The sequence below is a fragment of the Alexandromys fortis genome, unplaced genomic scaffold, assembly GCF_014885135.2.
Source record: "Alexandromys fortis isolate MF-2015 unplaced genomic scaffold, M_Fortis_MF-2015_v1.1 scaffold_23, whole genome shotgun sequence".
Classification (NCBI taxonomy): Eukaryota; Metazoa; Chordata; class Mammalia; order Rodentia; family Cricetidae; genus Alexandromys; species Alexandromys fortis.
The window spans coordinates 7,840,334-7,866,086 of record NW_026067907.1 but is presented as its reverse complement, the minus strand read 5'-3'; the positions used below and the strand labels follow the sequence as shown (position 1 = coordinate 7,866,086).

Here is a 25,753-nt window from a genome sequence, read left to right as displayed (position 1 = left end):
AGAAAAACTGATTTGGTGAAGGATCAAAGAGGAACTGGTTCTGTCAGAACCCTGTGGGTATGAGCGTAGGAGGAAAGCCACTAACCTCATTCACAGGACTGACAAACACTGCAAACACAGACCTATGGAGACTCAGACAACTCTGCTGCTCAGGGGGCGCTGTGCTCTGTGCGGCCTATGTGTGACCCATTAGTCTTTCCTGCCCCAGTTTCCTCTTGCTGTGTTTCACCAGCTGAGCTGGCCGCTCTTTCTGACCACTGCTGCAGTTTCTGCTGCTGTGATCCCGAGCTCACAGACCAGTCACCGCTCGGTGTCTGCAGTGCCAGCCACCCCTCTCCGGCTCTCACTGCAGATGGCAAACCTTTCATCTCAGGCAGCTCTACAAGAGCTTTTGTGTTTCTTAAATTTTTCAACATTCATGCTTTTCTTTAGAAATTTAAAGATAACCATCTATCTTAATAGCACTTCTGGCTTCTGCCGATACTTCTGGGACTGTGCCCACTAAGTGCAGATTTCTCCTGGCTGTGTCACCTTCCTGCTTATTGGAATGACTAGTGTTGTCTGTTTTGTTTTGGACGTTGGGTCTTATTATGTAGCCTCCTGCCTCAGTCTCCGTAACACTGGAATTATAGCCACATGCTGCCACCCTGTGACTGGTCATTTCTTACTGGATACTGATGTCATAAAGCTAATGTCTGGATTTTGTTGCTGTGTGTTAGAATGTGGGGTGAATGCTGGCTGTTTTAAATTGTTTCTAACTCCCTTAATTCCTTCAGGCTTCCTTTCAAGTTTGGCTAATGACAGAGAAGCCCTTAGCAGTCTGCCCCACTGCTAAGTTACAGCTCCAAGATCAGCGCGCAACATACATCTCCATCATCCTCACGCTGGCCTCGGCGGCCACTGCTTCTGTGTGCCTCTGGGAGACTCCCGTGCACAGCGCCTCTGTGGCGGGCTCTGCCTCACCCTGAGCAATCTGATCCTAAACAAGTATGTCTGTCCTTACAGAACCCAGAGGCCTCACAGACTCCTGGAGCCCTTTTCTGCCTTCTTCCTTCCTCTCAAGTACTGGCCCCTCAACCTCCATGGCCTCAGCCCACAGAGCCCAATTCACTCCTCCACTGCTGGCCTGGGGTGGCCTTCCCTGCAGTCAACCTGGCACAACCACCCAGGAAGAGACTTGTTTTTACTCTTTACTCTTTTGGGGGCCCACCACCCAGCTCCCAAATAAACCACACACTGAGGCTTATCATTACTTTTAAGTGCCCGGCCTTCGCTTGGTTTATTTCTGCCAGCTTTCCTTAAAGTATCCCATTTACCTTTTGCCTCTGGGCTTTCAGCTTTTCTTCTCTATATCTTAACTTTCACTCTTACTCCACGGCTGGCTGTGTGGCTGGGTGTGTCTAGGTGGCTGGCCCCTGCCGTCCTCCTCTCCTTATTCTCTTGCTCCTTGAACCTCTCGCTTCCTCTCCTTTTCTCCTTCTATTTATCCAGCCCCACCTATCCTTTCTCCTGCCTTGCTGTTGGCTGTTCAGCTCTTTATTAGACCAATCAGTTGTCTTAGACAGGCAAAGTAACACAGCTTCACACAGTTAAACGCAACACATCTTTGCATTATTAAGCAAATGTTCCACAGCATAAACAAATGTAACACACCTTAAAATAATATTCCACACCAAGAGACTTGCCGTATGTGCTTCCTGTTGTGGGACTTAGGATCGCCCTGGCTGGTGGGCACTTGGCATCATGAGCAGGCACTCTGCACCCAAGCTGATCTGCCTATCTTGGGGTCTGTTTATCATTTGTCACTAAAAAGCAGTGTATTCATAGTTTAAGCCAACAAGGCTGTTCTTTGGACTTTTTTCTGTGTTAAAGTTAAGCAACACCATTTAATTCACTACTCAGATAGAAAAGGCAGTATTAACAAATCTAAAGACTTCATAACAGGGACTACATACGGATTCCTCTAGGGGACAAAACAGATGGGAAATTTTATTCAAAAACAATCAACCTCACCTCACCCTGGCCCCAGTGTCAGATTATTCAGGGGAGCACAGGAATTCTTTGAAAATTCAGTTCTTAAGGAAGATTATAAAATATCTAAAACTTAAAATTTAACTGGGGAAACTGGCATCATTTAGAACACCCAACTATAAAAAAGTGACATACTTCTCAAATATAGATGGTTCCCAAAGACAAATAATCCTCCAACAGTTCATGTGCTTGTCACAAAACCAGTATGGAATTCTGACACCTATCTGAAAGTTTACTGTTAATAATGAAGCCCTCTTACAAGGATAATTTTAACTGTACCGAGTCTAACCATTTCTCTGTTAATCACTAAGACCTCTGTCATCTTTTTTTCTCTCACCCAATGCACACAGGACCTTTACTGAGGCGATACATACCGGATACACACTGAATAAACTCTATTAACATGGGAAGAATGAGGGATGGAGACATGTGCACCGCATTCACACAGTTGCAGAGAAGGGAGACCAACGCAATCCTGAAAAGCAACGAAAGCAAGCATTCCCTTTCCCACTTTCAGAGCTTACCACAAAGCTTTGAGTGGCCAGCTTGGTACTATGAGCCACAAAGACATGGCTAGACAGGAAAGCCAGATGTATCGATCAGTGGAACAGAACTAGGATCCAGAAATAAACCCGTTCTAAAAGCCAACTAGGTTCCACTGAGGTGCCAACATCATTGAGAGGGAAGAGAGCAACAGCCAGTCACAGGAAAGAGGATCAACTAGAGCTCATAACAAAGAAAATGGATGTAAACTAGACGGATGGAGAGTAAGAACTAAGACATTTTGGCAGCAAACAGGGTCTCTTCAAGGCCTTAGATGCAGCAATGCAATCTTCCTACTACAAAATCCCTTGCCAAAGAAACAAAAGCCAGGAAACTGATTAACTGTCCTCATCAAAATGTAAAACTTTTGTGCAATTCTGAGAGGGTAACAGAGCTCACATAATGGCAGGGAACACTTGTAAATCATAGATCTGATAAGAGACCTGTCCAAAAGGTACAATGATACAAGATAAACAATGATCAATAGGCACATGAAAAGAAGATCACCACCACTAAAGAAGCCCAGTAAGCAGCAGTCTGCACCCCCAGGACAGTCTAAAAGTCGGATACTAACCGTTCACAAGGATGTGGAGACATCAGAACCCACTACTTGGCTGGTGAGAATGCCAAACAGTGTGACCATGCAGAACAAGTGATCAGCAAGTCTGCTAGTTGGACAGACTAGAAAAATCAGGACATATCCACACAAAAACTAGTACGTAAGTGGTCACAGCAGCACTACTAACTGTCAGAACGTGGAAACAGCCCAGGGGAAACTGCAGAACGCAATCAGGGGGAGCATCTCTCAGTCACACCTTCCACTAGTTTAGAGCAGTGATGTCCAGGGATGAGAGGCTCTCGGTAACAGAATCCCAACACACTTCAGAATAGGTACAAGTTGTCAGTGCTCCAACACAGAAGGGTGCTTCATCTATTCTTTTGAGAAAACAAAACAGCAGTAAGTATGGCAAATCATGGAATAGGGAAGGACCTTTGCCAACCATCCTAGCCCATTTTAATCACCTACTATTCAGATTCTGAAAAATTGATTCAAAAGCCAATAGCAAGAGTTTATTTGAAAGGAAGGCAATTCTATTATACTCAGACACGAGGAAGAGGGTCCTTACAACAGGCTCTGCATTAACTCTCAGTCAAACACCACACACAGGAGGCTCTAACCAAGCACCTAAGGTGTGTAACTCAACTGCGCAAACAAGTCTGGCATGAGGAACTAAAGGGGAAGCCAGTCTTTCCTTAGTTCTGCTCATTCATTTACATTTCATTCTCAGAAAACACTAGCACGTTGAGAAAGCGAAAAGCAGTGTGCTCCAAGGATCAGTAAGGCCATTCAAGAGGTCATGGCATGGTAGCTAAGCAGACCTTCCTGTCCACCAAGAGAAACTGCATACAGCTGCTACGACCTAAGTGATGGAGAACAAACATGAGCAAGCACATACGGGCTTCTGACGAGCGGGTGAACACTCCCCACCACATCCCAGCCGTCGTCCTTCTCCTCCCTTCCTAGGCTGATCTGGGCAATGCCTTGGACAAGGCTTATCTCTGCTGCTCTCGCTAAAGGCACATCCAGAGTCTCACACTGGTAAAGGGCCACAGCGGGAGTCTTCACTTCGGTGGTAGCCTGGCAGAGCGAGAAAGACCACACAGCTGACACACACTGGAATCAAAGGCTTAAATGGGATATTTTCTCATCAAGTACTATGTCTACCTATCTACTATACAATTCTTTTCTAAATATTTTTATAATTTTTTAAAATTACATCAAGACATTTTCACATACCTCTCTTTGTATTTTGCTTATGCTTGCGTCCGTACCATTCTCCAACTCCAAACAGAACCCCTCCTGCTGTATGTATATATGTGTATGTATATAATCTAGATTTCAGTCAGGAGAGAAAACATCAGTTATTGTGTCTTTCTTTGCTCTACTATCCTCATTCCCCCCTCCTCCCTGCAGACCGCTTCCTTCCCCTTCGTAATTTCCCTCAGGTCACAATAATCTGAAACACTATAGAAATCCCTCATGAGCATCCAACACACCCACACACAAGCCCACTCCCCCATTTACAGACACCCTGAGAATTCATGTGGCCGCAACAGCAATGGGAGAACACCTGACGGGCAGGTACTACCCCCACGTGCTGGGGGACATTATTTTCAGGTGTGTGACTTTTGTTTACGCTGCATCTCTCTAACTCTGTGAAGCTGTGTTACTCTGCCTGTCTAAAACACCTGATGGTCTAATAAAGAGATGAACAGAGATCCCAAAATGTAACAGGAAGAAATGTAAACTCTGATTAACACAGTGTCACAAACGCTGTGTTAACTTAGTTTACTTTATATTTCATTTGTTGTTTGTTATGTGCATCAGTGTCATTGGCATGGGGTTCAGGCCCTGGAGCTGGAGTTCCAGACAGTTGTGAGCCACCATGTGGGTATGGGAGTTGAACCCCGGACCTCTGAAAGAGCAGTCGGTGCTCTTAACCTCTGAGCCATCTCTCCAGACCTTTATATTTCTTTTTATTTGAATAATGTTTATGTGTCTGGGTATGGGTTTATGCAGAGTGAATGCAGTACTCATAAAGGTCAGTAGAGGGCGTCAGATTCTCATGAGCTGGAGTTACAGGCAGCTGTGGGCCATTCAAGGTTGGTGCTGGAACTAAATTCAGATCCTCTACAAGTGTGCCTGTGCGCGGGCGTGCATTTACATGCGCACGCGAGTGTATGCAAGTGAGAAAAGAGAAGGGGGTAGGTAGAGTTGGGGGTACACATGCCATAACACACGTGGACAGGACAACTTTGTTGAGTGCTTTCTGTCCTCTGCCTTCATATGGGTTCCAGGAATCAAATGGAGCTTACCAGGCTTGTGTGGTTGTGTGCCTTCACCCACCCAGCCCTCTGCCAAGCCTGACAACATCTCAAAATCATCATTACAATGCAAGAATAAGCTCAGGGGGTTATAGGAGAAACTAGCAAAAATATTCTAAGCATTTGGCAACATATAAATTAAAAATCTTAAAAAGTGGGGCCCTGCCACATACAGTGCAACAGAAAAATCCTATAGTTGAGACATCATAAACAAATGCTGAGATAGAAGCTACATTTCCAGGATTTTACTCTATTGAAACAGCCTGATGCTGGGCGGTGGTGGAGCACGCCTTTAATTCCAGCACTCGAGAGGCAGAGGCAGGGAGATCTCTTGTGAGTTCGAGGCCAGCCTGGTCTACAGAGCTAGTTCCAGGACAGGCTCCAAAGCTACAGAGAAACTGTGTCTCGAAAAACAAAAACAAAACAAATATCAGTATACATAAAATTGAGCTGAAAAACAGCAAAAGAACTAGAAACAGCCAGAAAGTCCAGGAGGACTTATGAAGACAAACTGTACCTATAATCCCAGCACCTGGGAGGGAAAGGCAAGAAGACGCTGAGTCCCAGACCAGCCTAAGCAACACAGCAAGAGCTCTGCCTCAAGTTAACCAACCAGTCGACTAAAACAAACTGCCTCCTGAGAGAAAGCAGAAAGTGGTGAGGATGCTATTCAGATGCCACACAAGTTCTCCTGGCAGACAAAGGCTGGACCAAACATCACACGGTGAAAACCACCACATCCCACTTTCTACTCTCTCTGACTTTACCAGAATCAGTAAAAGAAGCCAATGGCTTCACTCTGCATACACATACTTCAAAATTCTAATTGCTGATATTTCCCTATATCCTACAACCAAAATATCGAAAAAGCACTGTTATAATTTAATGATTCATAAATTTTAACGATACATAAAATTACAATGCATTTTAAAGATACAGATGACTGTAGAAGAAATAATCTTCAAAAGCTCAATTTCCAATTACTAAAGACAGAATTGGTGTCTACTAACTGCTTACAGAACCAAAGCAACGGCTTAAAGTGTGAAGACTTTCTGTCCAGTTTCCAGGGCTATAAATACATACGTCCAGAATCTCAGAATCGGGTAAGGGCTACTTCAGGGGTTGGAGAGGCAGCTCGGCGCTTAAGAGCACTACTGCTCTCGCAAAGGGCTGGGGTTGGAGTGCCAGCACTCACATGTCAGCTCACCACCATCTCTAACTCCACCTCCAAGGGACCCAATACTGAACACGTGTGGTGCATGCACTGAACACATGTGCACATGCATATATGCAGACCAAACAACCAAACACACAAATTTAAAATCGACTATTTCCAACTATTTGATCCAAATGAAGATACCTAGCATTACAAAGACTGGTGAACTGGACACATATCCCTTGTAACATGCTGAACAGCATCTGAACTCTGAACATAACAGAAATGCCTTTGTATTCCAAAGTTCAGTCTCAAAGGCTGGCCACGTCCTGAGGAAAACCTCACCTTTATCCTTCTGCAGGGATCCCCATGTTTCCCTTCTGTTGTAGGGAGGCTGCTTGTTGGTTCCTGACTGCTCAGACTCCCGAAATAACCACAGAGAAACCATTAATTAAATCACTGCTTAGCCTATTAGCTCTAACTTCTTATTGGCTAATTTAACCCATTTCTATTAATCTGTGTATCACCACATGGATGTGGCTTACTGACTAAAGTTTCAGTGTCTGTCTCTGTCTTGGCAGGCTACATGGCTTCTCCATGACTCTGCCTCCTAACCTAACTCTGTTCTTCCCTGCTCTGCTATAGGCTCAAAGCAGTTCTTTTTTAATTATTTGTTTATTATTTATTATGTATACAATAGTCTATCTGTGTGTATGCCGAAGGCCAGAAGAGGGCACCAGACCTTATTACAGATGGTTGTGAGCCACCATGTGGTTGCTGAGAATTGAACTCAGGACCTTTGGAAGAGCAGGCAATGCTCTTAACCACTGAGCCATCTCTCCAGCCCCCTCAAAGCAGTTCTTGATTAATCAATGGTAATCACAGCATACAGAGGGGAATCCCATATCACCCTTCCTGCTACATGTGCTCACTAATGAATACTTTCTCCCTGCGCCAGCCTGAATAAAAGCACCTTGGCCATGCAGTTCACTCTGCCGGCTGTGGATTGGAGCCAGGACAGACAGGATGTAGACCCCATCTTCAGGATCTCGGCATGAGGCCTGCAGTGGGGACCAGGGGTGAATTCTACTCCTCCTATGTTTTGGCCCTTACCACTGACCGAACAGTAAGGGATGGATGCCAATTCTCTGTGAGATTCTGTGGGTTTCATGGTCTGATCATCTACCAATCTCTATAAACAGATTAATGGGTAACAGGGATCACGTCTCTGCTGAGAAAAAGACAACAAAGCATAAGGTTTTCTGCTTTGCCTACTACTCATTGTGATTTGAGCTCAAATCAATTAGGATCCATGCCCACCGGGCACAGATCTGAAACGGGAGACGTTGTGCTCCTGTGCTCATTCTTAATCACGGCTAAAATGACATAAGTGGGTACGTAAGTCTTTACTGCCAGGTCTGAAACTCAGGCCCTTCCCTCTCCCTGCATTTCCCACCACTAGACAGCTACACCACAGCAGATTTCAACCTGCCATACATTACTAAAACTACCAAAATTAAGGGACATGATCTTTAGTTCAGCATGAGGGGGATAAAGAAGTGTCCTCCAGAAACTAAGTCAGAAAACTAAGAATTCAAGTTCATAATACCCAGACAACCCTCTGGGAAATGAAACAAATTTATATCACTGGTTGGTGAAAATGTTTGTTCCTGAGTTTCCCAATTACGCAGAGGTTTTTGCGCTAATATGCATCCTTTTTGAATTTCTGGACACAGTAAGAGAGAATATAAATTCACACCCTGACAAACTCTATTATAATAACACTGTACTACTAGATCTTTAGATAACCTGAAATGAAAATGAAATGAAATTTATGCCCTGGAGATGCTAAAGCCTGCATGGGCAGCCTGTATATAGCTGTTCTGCTGAACTTGTCCATATTGGGTTTCATGTTCTAAGTTGATGAGGACGACTGATCAGGTCTCTTCCTTAAGAGGGCACCAGATCTCAGTACAGATGGTTGTGCGCCACCATGTGGTTGCTGGGAATTGAACTCGGGACCTTTGGAAGAGCAGGCAGTGCTCTTAACCGCTAAGCCATCTCTCCAGCTTTAGATAACCTAAAGCTCTTTAAATTTTGTGAATGTGAGTGCTTTGCTTGCATGTGTGTGTATGTGCGCCATATGCATGAAGTGCCTGTAGAGGCCAGAAAAAAGTGGCAGAGCCCCCAGAACTGGAGATGGCGATGCTTGTAAGCTGCTGTACAGGTGTGGGAACCGCAAACAACACAGCCATGGCTGCCCACTGGATATACTTAGACCATGCCTAAAGTATGAAAACATCAATTATTAAACATAATTTAGGTTTATAAGCCTCTACTTTTATATGCCACAGAAAGGGTACACATATGTAAACCTGTTAATGATGTACAAAGTTACAGAAGGGGTTTTACTTTGCAGAGTCAAAGCCAATTTTTCTAAATTTTTGTTGCTTGAGAATCAAGTTACATCCATACAAAACTAAAATCCGGTTGTGTTGCCATGTCAAAAGCTTCTTAGATTACTGACCTGTTCTTAAAGAAGGATGACAGGGTCACCATACCTCTGTACTAGCTGTCTACACAGCAAAGTTCTGCGTGTTACTGGAGACAGTCACCTGTGGCTCATACCTGACTTAGATCCCTGACTACATAAGAAACAAAACTCTTCAGTTCCTTACATGTCACTTGCTTATGTTAACTTTTTAAAAATTCTGTTGTACTTTGGTAAAGTACACAGCCAATGACAATTCTTGTCATCTCATTGTATTCAAACTGAACAACTGCAGAATCCTCCTTCTCCAAACCAAATGATAGATAAACCTAAAATTGTCCTTGAGATTTCCCAGAAGGCCCCTGGAAAACCAAAGATTTGGTCTGCTGTCTTATTTTAAAATAATTGGGATAGTTTGATGCTACTTTTCATGGATTGTCCAACCAGAAGAGACACTTTTACACACACACCTGTCCCACTTTAAATCTGTACAGATCAAATGTAAACATTTCAGACACTTGCTGTAGACGTTTTCAATGGTTGAACTGTCAATCCACTCATTGGCTGTAGCATGCATCAATCGGTGTCTCAGTGTCCTGGCATGACTCTGCTTGATATTATCAGTCATAATTTCAGATACGCTTTTAAATGCTCACTTGGCCTCGACTTCTTTCATTTGAATGCAGCATCCTCTAGACCAGTTGTTTTTTTTTTTTAATATAATTTATCTCTGGATTTTTATTAGTAGTCACAGTAGTTGGGGCATAGTCTTTACTAGGTGTTTTTGATGGATTCTTAGTGTAGTCTAATATATGCAACAATTTTCCTTCATAAAGACCATGTGTCTACTTTGGGAAATGAGACCCAACAGTCATGCTGCCTTCAACACTGAGTTCATCATTATACTCGGAAACATTGTGTCCAGAGCTTATTGGGTTGACTTTTATCTTGTCCACATGTGGTAGGAGCAACCAAACATCTCTAACAACTACCTTATTCTGGCAAGCAATCCCCACTGGGCCCTGTATACTTTCAACTGTCAGCAGCAAGTTGTGAGCCACTAAGTTTCTGCAGCCACAGATTCGATTCTGTTTTCCTCTGCTGCTTCCTGCTGGCACCTGCAGCCAGCCACAGGCCAGAGTACTTGTCTTCCACAGGGCAGGCTTACTAGGGACTATGCCAGGTACTTTTGGGTACAGGTTTCTGAAGGCATGTTTGGACAGCTCTGAGAAAATACCAGTGGGCTTAGTTGGGGTTTCTGGAACTCCCAGATGGGTCCATAAGACTAGTGACTGGAATCAAGCAGAGTGAGAATTACCAAAAGAAAAAAGGATGACCCTGGGTTGTTTGCACGGTTGCTGGATAAAGCCTTACTCTACACCATGGTCATGGTCTGCCCCACAGGTTCACAGGTTGGAAGCTTGTCCCTGGAGTGGAAGTCTACAACATTTTGAGACCTGGAAGCAGCAAGGCCTAGTGGGAAGTCCCAGTCAGCTGCAAGTGTGCCCTAAACAGGGACTAAGGCAGTACTCTCAGGACTCCAGTTTCACTCTGACTTCCTGTCTGGCAATGGAACCTCTTGCTCACACACGTTCCAGGTCCCAGCCATTGCTATCTGCCATGAAGTGATGAAGCCAGCATGGGTTGTGCCCAGAGCCTGTGCTGGGATGTTTGAACTTTTGGCTTGCAGAAGTTTGGGCCAAGAAAACTTCTTTATAAAATTGGCCTGCCTCAGGTATGTCATTTACAGTACTAAAAACGGACTAATACGCTAGCCACATAACTCCTAGGAACTGAGAGACCGACTCTGTGCTTGGACTGTGCAGGGCAGAGTCTCTCACACTAGAGTGAGTAAGGGTAAAGATATATTTCTATTTTAAAAAAAGTAGCAACATGTCTCAAGAGCTTTAAACTTCTACCTTAGGAGCTAGAAATTTATCCTTCAGAAATAGAATACTAAAAATGTACATTAATGTTTGTATCAGGTCATAAAAGTTACAAAGCATTGATAACATAAATATGCAGTACCATAATCCACAGGGTTCTGTAGTGATAGGAGCGGCGGGGCTGCGTCCCCAGCATCCCGGCCGCCTGGCTAGCTTATGCCCCGAAATGACAACACACAAACTGTATTCTTTTAAACACTGCTTGGCCCATTAACTCTAGCCCTTACAGGCTAATTCTCATATCCCAATCAACCCATCTCTAATAATCTGTGTAGCATCAGTCTTACCGGGAAAGATTCTAGCCTACGTCCATCCTGGGTCTGAGCTTCATGCGTCTGCCCGGGAGAGGGGAGCATGACCTCTGCTCCAGAGAGCAGAGCTGTCGAGTCTGAGCTCACTTCCTCTTCCTCCCAGCATTCTGTTCTGTTTACTCCACCCACCTATGTTCTAACCTATGAGGCCAAGCAGTTTGTTTATTACTTAACCAATGAGATCAACAGATTGACATATGACATCCTACATCAAGGCTCTATCACATAAGTAGAACATGCCTGTCATTGCTATACCACAGGGCTATGGAACAAACAGATCTACAAGATCAACCCACCATCAGCGTGACAAACACACCTGTTCCTCATCGTTTTCACAATGTCAGGGATAAGTACTGAGGTGGCCTGGAGCAGTGGCTGCTAAGTCTCTGTGCTTCTCTTACTTCTCTACAATAGACTGGAGCCGCCTTTCTAATTGGTTACTTTAATTAGGGAGCAGTTTACTACTTTAACCAGTTACTTTAATATACTTCTCTGCGAAGGAACTACAGGAATTTGAAGAAAATGATTACTCTTAAATATAGTGGATAACATTTAAAAACTGAAAAGCACATTAATCTAAACCACAAAAACATCCAGTCAAATGCACAACTGAGAGCTTCCACAGCAAAAGCTAGCTGTCCCTGCTTACTGTGATAAGACGCTTCATCAGTAGTCACCCCAGAGAGTTCAACAGCATGACTTAGGTCTTGCCAAGCACTTCTCAAAACTCCAAGCAGGGCAAGGGGGTATGCACAAGAAGTAACAACTGGAGCAAAAGAGGGGATGTGGAAAAGCTGGGTCTCAAAAATCAATTTTCTTGGCTTCTGCAGATGGGGGAAGATTTCTAGTTTCAAGGGGTATTGATGGATGGCTTTAAAAGACTATTGCAGTGGGCTTTCCCTCTTCCTTCTACCTTAAGCCACAAAGAAACAAGCCAAAAAATACAGTACAATACAAAATGGCACTAAGTATAGAAGGTTAGTAACAATCCATGCAGTGCATGTCATTACTGCCTTTGCTTTTCAAAAGAAATAAAGATGGTAAATAACTTTCCCCAAATCACAGTGAGTAACCAAAGGGTCAGACTCAAAACCCGTTTGTACCAAAACCTACACTCTCAGCAATAGGGACAGAAGGTATCAGTGGTAGCATGGCTACACCCATCCAGAAAATGAGACCGGGAAGTGACAGAACTTCCTGCCCTGCCCTCAAGGGGTTTCATGTTTCTTTACAGCAAGCAACATAAACAAGTGAGAGTATGTATGGGTGTACAAGTCCAGATGGTGACACGGACCATCACAGAAAACTAGGGGCTTGAGAGGACACAAACAGACGTTCCCTAATCTAGGGCAACAGAGCGCTCGCTGTCAAGGGTGACCCTGAAGTAGGCAATGCTGAGAAAGGATGAAGGCAATATTCCTGTATCCTAATCTCTCTCCCTCCCTCCCTTCCTCCTTCCCCCACCTCTCACTCTCACACACGCACGCAATGAAAACTGAGTTCCAATTTTCATCTTTAAGGATTGCACTATTTGAAAAATCTTAAAACACAGTCGTGTTTTAAAGAAAAGGCATTCATATACTCCAATGTTACTCTTTGCAGTGAATCCTAAACCAGGCTCAGAGCCTTCCTGCTTCAGGGACAAACGGCATGAGAACCACCTCATGGGCTACACAAGGCCTGGACTGTGTAACACCGCTGCATGACACAAAAGTATGAGATTTTGCCTATTTTTCTCAAAATTGCTTTTGATCCCCATTCTGCTAACTTTTCTCCTCAAGGTAGCCAAATACCTGACTGGAAGCAACTTCATAGGGAGTTTGGTTTGGCTCCCAGCTCAAGGAATACAGTTCCTCATGGCAGCAGAGGCTTGAGGTGGCATTTGCTCAGACCTCTCTGGACAGGATTCAGGGAGCTCCATCAACAAGGAGGCCAGCACCGATAGCCTACTCCTGCCAGCTAGGCCCCAGGCTCCAAAGTTTTCACAGTCTCCCCAAACAGTGCCACCAGCTGGGGACCAGCTGTTTACTTACCAGTTGTGAGCCTGCAGAGGATACTTCCTACTGAAGACAATAGTCTGCCATAGACCCTACAGACACACCATCATACATGATACAAAACAAATATAGTTCATACTTCAGAAAGTCTCAGCGTCTCATAGCTCCTACACTGCTCAAAAGTCAGCGTCTTCTGAGAGCTGAGGCGATTCTGTGACTCTGATCACTGTAAAATCCAAAATGCCCACTTCCAATATAAAACAACATGAAACAAAAAACCCTGCTCCAAAAGAGAGGAACAGGAGGACGGCAGCAGTGAAAAGCCGGCCAAATTAAGTCGGGAGCACCATGGCCATAACCTGGGGCTCCTGCTGACACTGCCTGGACTCCAGAGAGCTGTGCTGGCTCCCCAGGAGCCCCCTGTTCCTCCACCTTTAGAGAGAGCCTGCTCAGGAGCTCCACAGGGACGTCAACGCTGCCACACACCACCTAGCTCAGGCCCCATGGCCTCATAACACTTCCATCTGCTGATCCACTCACGCAGAACCAGTACTGCATGGACGGCAGCACGGAGGTCCGCCAGCACACTGAGATTAGTTCTCACCGCAGCTGCAGTGGCCGCTGAGTGGAGCACAGCTTCCTGGGATGTTTTATGGCCCCACATGCAGGGCACTTTCTTTTCTGATTCGCAGTCACCACAGTTTCATCCACAGCAGCTCTGTCCACACTTCACACTCACTCACACTCGCACTTCCACACTCCTCACGCCCCTCTGCTCCACTGTGAACTCACTGCAAACCTGACCAAAAGCAGCGAGTAACAACCGTGCGGCACCCTGGACACCAGGCTGCGCTGAACTCATTTTCACCCAATAAATTCACCCACTAGCTTAGAATTCGGTCTCACTCTAATTTGCCTTCCAGGAGTCCCACATTCCTGACATCTTTAACACACCAGAGTCTCCAGTGCACAGACTAGCCAAATTCTTCCCAGATGTAACACAAATGGCCACTGGTCCAGTCCCCAACAGATTCCTATCCTCCACTGAAACCTCCGGAGCCTACTCTTACTGTCTGCATGCACACCACTATGCTGGTCTCCCAGACTCCAAGCACAATGTCCTAGTAAGCTCTGTTCACAACATGAAGAGCTTTCTTGCCTGCTTCTCCAAACGATCAACCACTGATGCAAAGTCTTTTGACCTCTAGCACATCTATATCCTGGGCCCAACATTTTTATGGGGGAAAAAAAGTTGTGTAAAATGACTTAAGAGGGGATTCCTTGTCTTTTCTCCTCTCTGTCTCTGTCTCTCTCTGTCTCTGTCTCTGTCTCTCTGCCCCCAAAAAGAATCTCCCCCCCTATTTGATCCTAGAACCTATAATGGCTGCCTAACTGATCTACCTAGGACTCATAATGGCCATAAAGCCAAGGCACTGCTTTCGTGGGTTGAGCTGAAGCCCAGCTGTGTGAGCGAGTTAGGTGGCTAAAGAGCATCTTGGGCTCAGGGTGCTGAAGGGAGCGAGAAGCAGTTTCGTGGACCTGGTCCTAAGTTATAACCTGGTGCAACTGCAGCCTCTGGAGACATTTTTTTTCCCTCTTCTCTACACTGAGAGAGGCACAGCATGTGTCTTTCCAAGTTCCCACTACTCTAAACTCTTCATGGCTGGGAAGTTGGATGAGATGAACATTAAAGAGTCTACCATCCCTAAGACTTGCCTTAGTAAATGCATAATTCTTCATTTAAGTAAAAACTAAATGTATGTAAACAAATTATTTCAAACTTTTAATGAGAAAATCAAGTTAAGTTATATTCTTTTACATCTTTATCAGGATAATCCAATGGGAAGAGGAAGAAATCAGTAAGACGACAGTAAGAGAGTGCAATGGGAGAGAGGAATATCATCAAAGAACATGAGAACCGCACACCCACTGTGATACACATTATTCTGTATCATGAGTATGTGCTAACAAATTTAATAATTTAGATTTCAGTTACTAGGGGGATATGTTAGTTGGTAGAGTTCTTGCCTAGCATGCACAGAGCCCTAGGTTCAATTCGTAGACAGTATAAATCAGACAAGGTGGCATACACCTATAGTCCCAGCACCCCGAAAGAGAGGCAGAAAGATCAGTATTTCAATGCCCACGCTAAGTGACATGAGAACACAATTCATAAAAAAAACTTCAGATTTTAAATAAATGTATCAAAGGTTTTTTTTTTCTTCAAAATTTCCCCTATCAAAAGACTAAAAAGGTTAACAGTTTCTACTAAGTTCTCTAAGCTAGATGCCCTCTGCCAAAAATCCATGCACAGCGTCTTCAAACAGCTCACAAGCAAAGAGCTCCCTAAAAGCAGAACCCTGTCAGCTTCCTAGCTCAGGGTTCACATTTCTCTACAGACAGCTTCGTCCTTCTGAAATAGCTCTGTCATGAAATCCATTTATGAAACACTTTGACAGAAGGCCTCATATATTCCCAGCAGCACTCACTTTGCTTTGGTAAGAGCCAGGAGACGAACACACCACTGAGGTCTGCAACACAGGACAAGTGGATGTGCTTGCAAGTGAAAAGGCAGCCTTCACTTGGCTGTCAGTGGACACACACCGCAAAGCAAACACTCTGCTCCAGGAGGCTGAGGTCTGCAGAGACCAGAGCACGCAGACCACACCCACCGCCAGGAGAATGAGGCCCCCTCAAATATGCCACTGCAAACAGAGGCCGCTTTCAACGACGCACACGTGTGGGGAACGTGGTTAAGCTAAGCTCTCTATAAATATGAAAGACCATCAGAACTCCAGCCCTTTCTTTTGTTTCCACTCAAGAACCCTTTAATAGGAGATGAACTAAATGGTTAAAGAAAACCAGTTTGCTTTAATCAACTCGGGTAATTCACACACACCAAAAATAAATAAAAGAAAATTTAAGTTCATTTAAAATTTAATAACAATATTCTCTTCATAGGGTATATAGAAACTCATAAATTTCAATATTTAGTAAAAATTTGAAATCAAGACACTCAAATAAATGTAGTAGTTAAGAATCTGGGGGCTGTGTATTGGATGACTCAGAACCGGTTGTAACTCCAGCACCAGCGAGATCCAATGCCACCTCTTGGTCCCCAAGGGAAACTGCACACAAGCGGCAGACACTCTCAGACACACACATACCTCTGTATGTGTAGTGCCATTTAAATTGTATTTTAATAAATAAAGACTGCCTGAAGACCTGAGAGTAAAACAGTTCCGCTGGTCAGCCTTACAGAATAGACTACGGTAACCCACACCTTCAATCCCAGTAGCCACACTAGCTGCCACAGAAATCAGGTGGTGCGTGCCTTAACCCCAGTGGTGCATGCCTTTAATCCTGGCCCTAGAGAGGAATGTAAGACCGGGAGACAGCTCTCACACAGTCTTTTTTTTTTTTTTTTTGAAGTTTCTTTTTTTTTTTATTAAAGATTTCTGACTCTTCCCCGCCACCGCCTCCCATTTCCCTCCCCCTGCCCCAATCAACACCCCCCCCTCCCTCGTTAGCCCAAAGAGCAATCAAGTTTTCCTGCCCTGTGGGAAGTCCAAGGACCACCCACCTCCATCCAGGTCTAGTAAGGTGAGCATCCAAACTGCCTAGGCTCCCACAAAGCCAGTACGTGCAGTAGGATCAAAAACCCATTGCCATTGTTCTTGAGTTCTCAGTAGTCCTCATTGTCCGCTATGTTCAGCAAGTCCGGTTTTAACCCAGGCTTTTTCAGATCCAGGCCAGCTGGCCTTGGTGAGTTCCCGATAGAACATCCCCATTGTCTCAGTGTGTGGGTGCACCCCTCGCGGTCCTGAGTTCCTTGCTCGTGCTCTCTCTCCTTCTGCTCACAAAGTCTTATTCTGAGATTCCTGGAGGCAGGATTGCCATTTCAGACTGAGGTGAAGGTAAGAGCTAGTGGCTGTTTTGCTTTTCGGATCTTCAAGTTGAACCCCAATTTCTCTGAGTTTGTATTAATCGTGCTTCACATTATGAACAAAAATAATCATTTTGGGGCTTGAGAGACAGTACCAGTGATTAAGAGTGTTTGCTGTGAAGCCAAGAGGACCTAAGTTCAGATCTTAGCACCCATGTAAAAGTCAGATGCATGTCTGTCATCCCAGCATGGGGGTGGTGGGGGCGGGGCAGAAAACAGGCAGATCTTGGAGCCTGCTGAAAGGCCACCCTGAGCCGGGGGGTGGTGGCGCATGCCTTTAATCCCAGCACTCGGGAGGCAGAGGCAGGCGGATCTCTGTGAGTTCGAGACCAGCCTGGTCTACAAGAGCTAGTTCCAGGACAGGCTCCAAAACCACAGAGAAACCCTGTCTCGAAAAACCAAAAAAAAAAAAAAAATGAAAGGCCACCCTGGCCAAAATGATGGACTTCAGAGACTACACAGAGTACAGAGTTACACAGAGACTCTGTTTCAAAAGAAAAAAGAAAAGTAAGGTGGAAAGCAATACAGGATGATAGCTAATATTCTCCTCTAGCCTCTGCAGGATGTGCATGGTCACATGCACCTATACACACGTGTGCACATATACACACAAACACACATGCACAGCACAGATTTAAGTCCTATAATTATGTTATGTATTATTTTAAAATAAACATAACTTGTTCATTATGAAAAGCTTTAAAAAAACAGTATGTTCCCAATGGTTTTTCTGTGTGTGGCTTTTAAAATGATATCAGACTATGTATTGGGATTCTTAGCCACCTAATCCAATTTATAGTTCTAAGAATAGGGAATTTAGGGGCTGAGGATGTTTCAGTGAGGAGAGGGTTTCTATGCAAGCATAAGGAGCTGTGTTCAGATCCCTAGCACCCACATCAAGGCCAGGCATGATTGACAGCTCTAACCCCAGGGCTTGGGGGGTGGGCAGGAAGCTACAAGGAACTCATTAGCCAGACAATGGAGCTGAAATGGAGAATTTCAAGTTCTATGAGAAACTGAGAAAATCTACAGCAGAAAGCAAGCAAAGATACTCAACACTGACCTCTAGCTGCCATGCATACACACACAGGTGCATGCATTCACATGCATACACACATGAACACAAAAACCTTATAGCAGGAAGGAAGGAAGGAAGGAAGGAGGGAGGGAGGGAGGGAGGGAGGGAGGGAGGGAGGGAGGGAAGGAAGGAAGGAAGGAAGGAAGGAAGGAAGGAAGGAAGGAAGGAAGGAAAGAGAGAACTTACTAGTTTACAGGTCAAATGAAGAGCAAAGGGAGGACTGACTGGGCATGCAGGAAACTAACTTGTCAAAGACTTTCCAGTCTCCACCTTTATCCCGGTCTGAGAGCAAACCTCTCTGAGGCTGGCCACAGCTTTTGAGAGTTAGTTCTCCACTCGACTTTATATGATGCATTCCAATTATCAAACGGGAGTTTCCTCTCCCCAGCTCTGAAGTGACAAGCCTTAGAAAGTAAGCCTGAGGCCACAGTTTGGTACGGAGTCTATTTCTGCAAGCAGAGCTCGAAAAGGGGGCGGTGCTGCTGCAGGGGGCAGTGCCCAGTGCAGTGGAGAGAGGCACTTTCAGGTGGGGGCAGGAGGCAGACAACTGGATAGCTGGCAGCTGAGCAGCAAACCACTCAGAACTGTGCGTTACAGATCCTGGTGGTGACTGCTTCCTACGCCGGGCTCAAAGGAGGGCATATCAGACAGTAGAGGCATTTGGGAATCTTTCTAAAAATAGGTAGTCAGGACCTACCAAAAAGACTTGCTCTGTGAGCATTTCCCATGTCACTACATGTTCTTTAACAACATGGCTTTTAATAGCTACAGAATTCTAATTAACTTTTTAAATGTGGACTGAGATCCAGAAAAACCACATAGCATCATGATCCTTCATGAACGGAATACTCGAAAAGCAGCTAGGAAGGTACCAAACGCCGACTAAAGATTAAAAACTAACTATGTAACCCAATCGAGGGAAAGCTGTGACACAGGGTGGAGAAAGTAACCCATGCCATGTCAAGAAAGAGGAACACCTAAGAGAAAGACCTTTGTCTCTCAGACTGGCGGCAATGACTGTGCCCAAGATGGGCCTGCCGACGTTAATTATGGGGTCCTCTGAAATCAAGGACCCTATATATGTATATGTACACACACGACCATACATATACACATATACACACATAGATATATATGTATGTGCACGTGTGTGTGTGTGTGTTCTGGGGTTTTCTATAGGCCATAGTTACCTTGAGACATGAGCCCCACAAGTACGTGGACTTGCTCGTTGCCAATATGGCACTACTTTAGGAAGACCTAGAATCGTCAGCCAATCTCCTGGCCTAACATTGCTTCCATTTTCCCCAATAAAAGTATTTCCAGTAACCTGTAGACTCTTGTCAACAGCATTACATAGTCCTTTAGCAGATTCCATTGCCCCTGGTCTAATGGGAAGCCGGAGACAGGGGAAGGCTCCGAACAGACAGCCTGTGAGGAATGAGGAACTAACCAGCAGGAAGTCAAGGCAATCTAGCCACTAAGTAGGCCAAACCTGTGTATCCCCATCTTTCAGTAGAGTTCAGAACCAGATTTTCAAGGCACCAAGAGGATGATATACAAGAAGGAAATAAAGCAACCTCACAAAGTGAGGAACCAGGGACAGCCAAGTCATATCCACGCCAGAACACAGTTTCTGCCGTCGCTGGAGCTCTAGGTCACTGTGGCCAGTTGGCTGCTCCTTGCTGTCTAAAGCTGCCCCTGGAAAGGCACCTACTGTTCTGGTGGTTTAGGTTCGAGACATATCAGATGCAGAAACAGTCTGGCGCTTCACGAGGTTAGTAACAAGTGACATCCCGAGTCAAGACAGAAACAAATGAGCTCAAGGTGGGGCTTCAAGATGACAGACACCAAGATCAGACTGCCTAGCAGGGAGGACACTCAAATGCTTTTTAAGAAGTGAATCCTATTATCACCAATAAAGCTAGGAGAAAGTCACACTACTCAGAGTGAATGAGAAAGCCACTGGCTAGAAGGACGTACAATGATATTTATTGGCATGTACTTAGAGAGCCAGTGAATGAGAACAATGAGCCATAGTTAACATAACTATTTTAAAGCGAAGGTTGCAACAGGCAGGGACATTATATCAGACTTCCTATCAAATGTATTCTGTTTTGTAAATGCACAGATATAAAATATAAATCACAAAAGTTGCTTCAAATTAATTCTAATAGTTCTCGCAAGCAGTTTCAGGATCCTTTTAAAACTGACCCAGATGCTTGAAAAGCAAAGAGGAATGTTTATTCAAAAGCTTAATCTCTAAGAGCAACTGGAATCACCTTCGGGAATTCTTTACCAAAAAGGAGGATCAGAAGTACCCACGGTGGACAATAAGCACTAAAGCTATGACAGAGCACCGTCAGCTGGCAACCTGTTTTGTGTTCTTCCATCATTGCATAACTCACGCATCAGGAGCAAAGCGCACCCACAGCAGACGTCCTGGGCGCTGGCATCTGCCAGTGGTGTGCTTGCCATACAGCTTTGGAAGCCAACATGTACAGGCCTGACTCCTACCAAAGACCTGTGCCTAATACAGCCTTCCTGATCAATGACACACACGTACGGCGGATGAACAACAATGCCAGAAGCTTTATTCTGGTCTGTCAGCAAGCCAGCTAACCTGGGAACACTAAGGAACATATTAGTGGTCTCCATTGTCTTTGGAGGAGGAGCTGAGCATATTCTGAAAGCACACAGCGAGCCTCTTGTAAATAGTGAAGAACGTGGACCGCAAATAAACAACTGCAGCTCCCCTGCAGCATCGCTCACCACAGACCTACAGTAACCGTGCCAGAGGTCACCCCTGCCTATTGAAGAGGAGGCAGTGTCGATTACTGCAGCAAAAAAGCAGGCAGAGCAACAGCTTTACCAAGGAATCTGCTTTACAGATTTGCTATTGTAAAATTAACTGCAATGTTGCTAAGAAAAATATTTCAAAGATCTTCTTGTTCTGTACACTGCTGTTCACTTAAAGTTGGATGGAGCCCATTATCCTGACCTATTTTTATTATAACAAAGAGACAGAATCCTGGCCGGAAAGCAAGGCTGCTTTATCAATAGAAAAGTGGCGTTTTCACAGCACATTTGTTTATCCCTCTCCCTTTCCACCTCTACCTTACAACGTTCAAGACCATCCCCCCCCCCAGAGTACAGTTACCCAGAATTACAACGTCGGGCCTGTGGATATGAAATCATCCCTCTCACTCGCGATAATTAAGGCACGAACTATGCAGCCAGACCTTCGTTCATTACCAGCAGTTAATCTTCATATACGCTGCTTACCTTTTGCCTCAGTTTCCTCCCGTGTAAAGGCGATGGATAGCAGAATTAACTCGTAAGATTGTAGTAAAGATTAAATGAACTAAAAGAAGTGATGGGCAAGGGGCAAAACACTTGAAGCATTAAGGACTCACATTTATTATTTCTAAAAATAACGTGTGCAGGAGTCCAAATTGCTCAACAACACAACACATTTAGGAAAATTATGAACTTTCTGATAAAACGTCTAAAAAATGTTGGAGGAATTCTCAGACCACTCTGTCCTAAGCCTTTAAAGAAACTGTCCCTTAAGATGTCACAGAACTATCTTGGAATTAAGAAACAAAGTAGTAGGCCCGGTGGTGGTGGTACACGCCTTTAATCCCAGCACTCGGGAGGCAGAGGCAGGCGGATCTCTGTGAGTTCGAGGCCAGCCTGGTCTACAAGAGCTCGTTCCAGGACAAGCTTAAAAAAGAAAGAAAGAAAGAAAGAAAGAAAGAAAGAAAGAAGGAAGGAAGGAAGGAAGGAAGGAAGGAAGGAAAGAAAGAAAGAAAGAAAGAAAGAAAACAAAGTAGTGGTTTTCACAGTTTTGAAAAAAAAAAAAAAAAGTTCCTCCCAGTCACCCCAGTGGTGACAGGTAAGGATGTGAATGGCTCCTGTGTCCAGATCTCACTAAGCTATAAATTTGCTAGTTCTTCAAGCAGGAAAAAGCAAGCTATTTAACTGCCTTCTTCCTGGGATTATAGGGCAAGACCTTAACCGGGAGGAGCTGTGGGAGTGTTTTCACTATAGGGGGCAGGGGGCAGCCAAAGCTTATCCTGAGATTCAAAGGACTGGAAGAGAGGGGACACGTAAACACAAAACCAGGGCACGGTGAGTTTATCTTCCCCAAGAAAAAATTAACGACTTTTATAAGTAGTTAGGAGAGCTTCTATGGAAGAGAATGCAACAGATACTTTGGGCACCAAAGTTCCATCCTGGAGTTTACTGCGGTAGCAAAGTTTCAGAGATTAACCCTCAGTTTATCCGTGCACAATACTCAGCATCAGGCTACCGCTGAAGGACAGTAAAAAAGACCTTAGCCAAGTAACCCTGTTTGCAGTTTTGGTGCAGCTTCTCTCTAGGGACAGCAGGCTGGGAGGCGGGGTGCAAAGGGGCGAAAGAACGGAGGGGGAAGACGCCTCTCCTTTCCTGGAAGAAGGAAAAGAGGGACCACCTTCCTTCAGTCAGATCACAGAGCCCAGCCCGCGCTGCGGCGGCGACGTCTGGAGGCAAGCGGGGGAAGTCTGCAGCAGGGGCCCCGGGAGCAGGGCTGCAAGGGCCGGTGGTCGCTCTGGAGCTTGGCCTCTGTGACCCGGGCAAGGGTCGCGCGGAAGCCAAACACAGGCTCCGGGGCTGCACCGCACCCCTCCCGCCGCCGGGGCTCTGGATGCTCCTCACCCACCTGGCACGCAGCAGAAGACCCCACGCCCCCTTCGCGCGCAGTCGGGCTCCCTCGGAGCAGCCGCCGCAGCCATGCACTCACCTCGCCGCCGAGCAGCGCTCTGCCTCGGGCTCGGGTTCCGGCGGCGGCGGCGGCCGCGGCTCCTCCATGGCGGCTGCAGGGGTGACGGCGAGGGCGGGAGGGGGCACCGGTTCGGCAACGGCGTCTCTCATCCGTGCACCGAGCCCCGCATGGCCGCCGCGGGTCGTCAGCTGCAGCCTGGTGCGGGAGACCCGGAGCCGCCGCGGGGTGCGGGAGGGACTCGACTCCGCCTCCGCCTCTAGCCCGCCGCAGGAGCCGTGCGCGCCGCGGCCATCTTGGGAACGGCGGCCGGCCGAGCGCCGGGCTACGGCGGGCAGCGAGGGACACGCCTAGGCGGGCGACTGAGTCGGCCGGGGCGGGGCGAGCAGAGAGGGAGGGAGGGAGGAGCGCCCTGGCCCGCGGTGCGTCAGGTGTCACCGAGTGGCCACGGGTGGCCGCTGGAGGTCCTGGGGCCAAGGACGCAGGAGACACTAGGAGAGGGAGGGCTATCTGGGCGAGCAGGGATGCTTCATAAACTTGAGCCCAAGGTCGATGCGACGCAGGATCCCGCATTTCGGGATAAGGATGATGTCACCCAGACGCCCACAGCTCTGACATGGAAGCGCGGGCCTTCTGCAGACTCAGATCGTCAGAGTGACACACCAAGTGGGCAGCAGAGGACACCGTCCTCACCCAGGATCCCAAGGTTAGAGAGCGCGTTTCCAAAAACTTGGACTGTACAGTCGCAACCCTGAAGGTTTTTAAAAAACTTAGCAAATGAGAAAAAAAAATTAAGGCAAGATTTTAGAGCTAAGCAAGCTCAGGATAAAGGACACCCCGTGAAGTTAGCTATGATGCAGAAACGCCTCTGTAATTAAACAGTTGCTGCATTCCCTTGTCGTTGTTACAATAGATTACGTTATGTATATGGCCTGCTAGTGTTGAATATCTGAGCTGACATTCCCTTTTTTATCCAACAACATATCATCAACAAGTATTCAGTGTACATATTAAGACTTCGGAGACTCGGAGGATGCAGAGAGAGCAAAGTAAATACCCCTTTCCTGCATGGAACTAGTAGCCTAATAAAGAGAGAAAGAAAACAAAGCAAATAAGAGCGTTCAAAGGAAACAAACTGAACCTATCATAACAAAAGCTACATAATGTTTAAATGACTCATTTCCATTGTGTGAAGAAAGCTCGGCAGAGTATTTCCCACTTCCCTGTAAGCCTAATTATCTGTTTCATTTCCCTCTGCGCATCACCGAGCCTGAGCCCTCCTTAGGATGTACATTGAAGTTGGTAGTGAAACCTCCCTCTGACGGTCTGGAATTGAGGGAATGGGCACACTTGTGCCTCCCAGTCACAAAACACTTGACAAACATAACTCCTCCTGAGGGAGAGCCACGACTATGTCTTCTTCGTTTTCTGCTGGGTACTGTGTATTCTAAGAGAAGCCAAACAAATTTGCCTTCAACTCATCATACCATGCAGTGTGCATAGAAACCTAAATCACTTAGTGCCAAGTTCTTGGTCTGTATGCAGAGACTTTTGCCAGCGTGGCAAAAGACTCACTGTTTCTCCAATCTCCCCTCTGTAGCATCTCCTGGGCCTCCAAGGTTCCAGGAGAGAGCCTGCAGTATTCTCCCCTCCATTTCCCAGAGGTGTTTCTTTATTCTAGAGTGTGTCCCCCTTTGGAGCAGGTACCATTCTCAGTCCTGTGTTCTGCCCAGCCACCAAGTGGACGGAGCCCAGTGCTGACACATGTAGGAACCTAGTAGATAATGTTATAAAGGTGTTGAAGACAAGCCACCTCAGAACAAGCCAAACCATCACCTTGACTAATTTCATTCTGAAATCACGTCAGAAGGAGCCGTTGGTCTACCTTCCTGTGCAGGACAAGATTATTTGGGGGGGGAGGCCTACTTCACAGAGCAGCGCTAGAAAATGCCCTTACACTCTGGAGACTGGCAAGTGAGAATTCTGTAAACGTGAGAAAACAAACTCCAAAATAATCCTCACCTTACTATGGTCCCCGCATCCGCCACCATCTCTCTCTTTCTTAATAACAACCCTAGAATTCAATACTCTCTCACATATAGACAGTTTCTGCCGTTTCTTCACAAATTTAATGTTCTTTGTCTAGAATGTATAAAAATATCATGGTGTGGTCATTTTGAATTCTGCTCTTTTGTGAAGATCCTATGAAATTAATAAAAAATCACATAAATTTTTCTTGTGAATCAACTCTTGCATTCATTAGACTACTCCACCCACCTGAAAAGCCCACAAAAAAAAAAAAAGATAAGCAACATTCATTGGGCAGGGTGCTATTGCTAAATTAGTAACTCCTGTTATCATTGAGATTTACATTTATAGATTAAAATTACTGTTTAGCATATGACTGATTACATTGTCTTTAATCATGTTCTTCAAAATAGTGACCTCAAAATCTATGGGAAATCATCTCTCTGTGTCCTCAAGTTTGAATTCACATAGTGTCTGTTGCTTTTATTATTATTAAATAAAAAATCAAAAGTTAAAATTCAGGACTTGGGAGATAACGGCTCAGAGGGTAAGAGTGCCTAGTGCTCTTTAGGGGGCCT

General features: G+C 45.5%; 1 protein-coding gene across 3 annotated transcripts in view; it reads right to left on the bottom strand.

Annotated features, from left to right (window-relative positions):
- Positions 1-25,753, bottom strand: part of Map3k4 (mitogen-activated protein kinase kinase kinase 4) — a 169,541-nt gene that overhangs the window by 66,913 nt on the left and 76,875 nt on the right. For 2 of the 3 annotated variants that reach the window (XM_050135895.1, XM_050135897.1), the window contains exon 1: positions 23,169-23,447. The exons of the other annotated variant lie outside the window; for it this stretch is intronic. In XM_050135895.1, coding sequence (XP_049991852.1) covers positions 23,169-23,299 — 131 coding nt within the window. In that variant the 5' untranslated portion in view covers positions 23,300-23,447. Of the gene's footprint in view, positions 1-23,168; positions 23,448-25,753 lie in introns of those variants that run through there. 3 annotated transcript variants of the gene reach the window in all.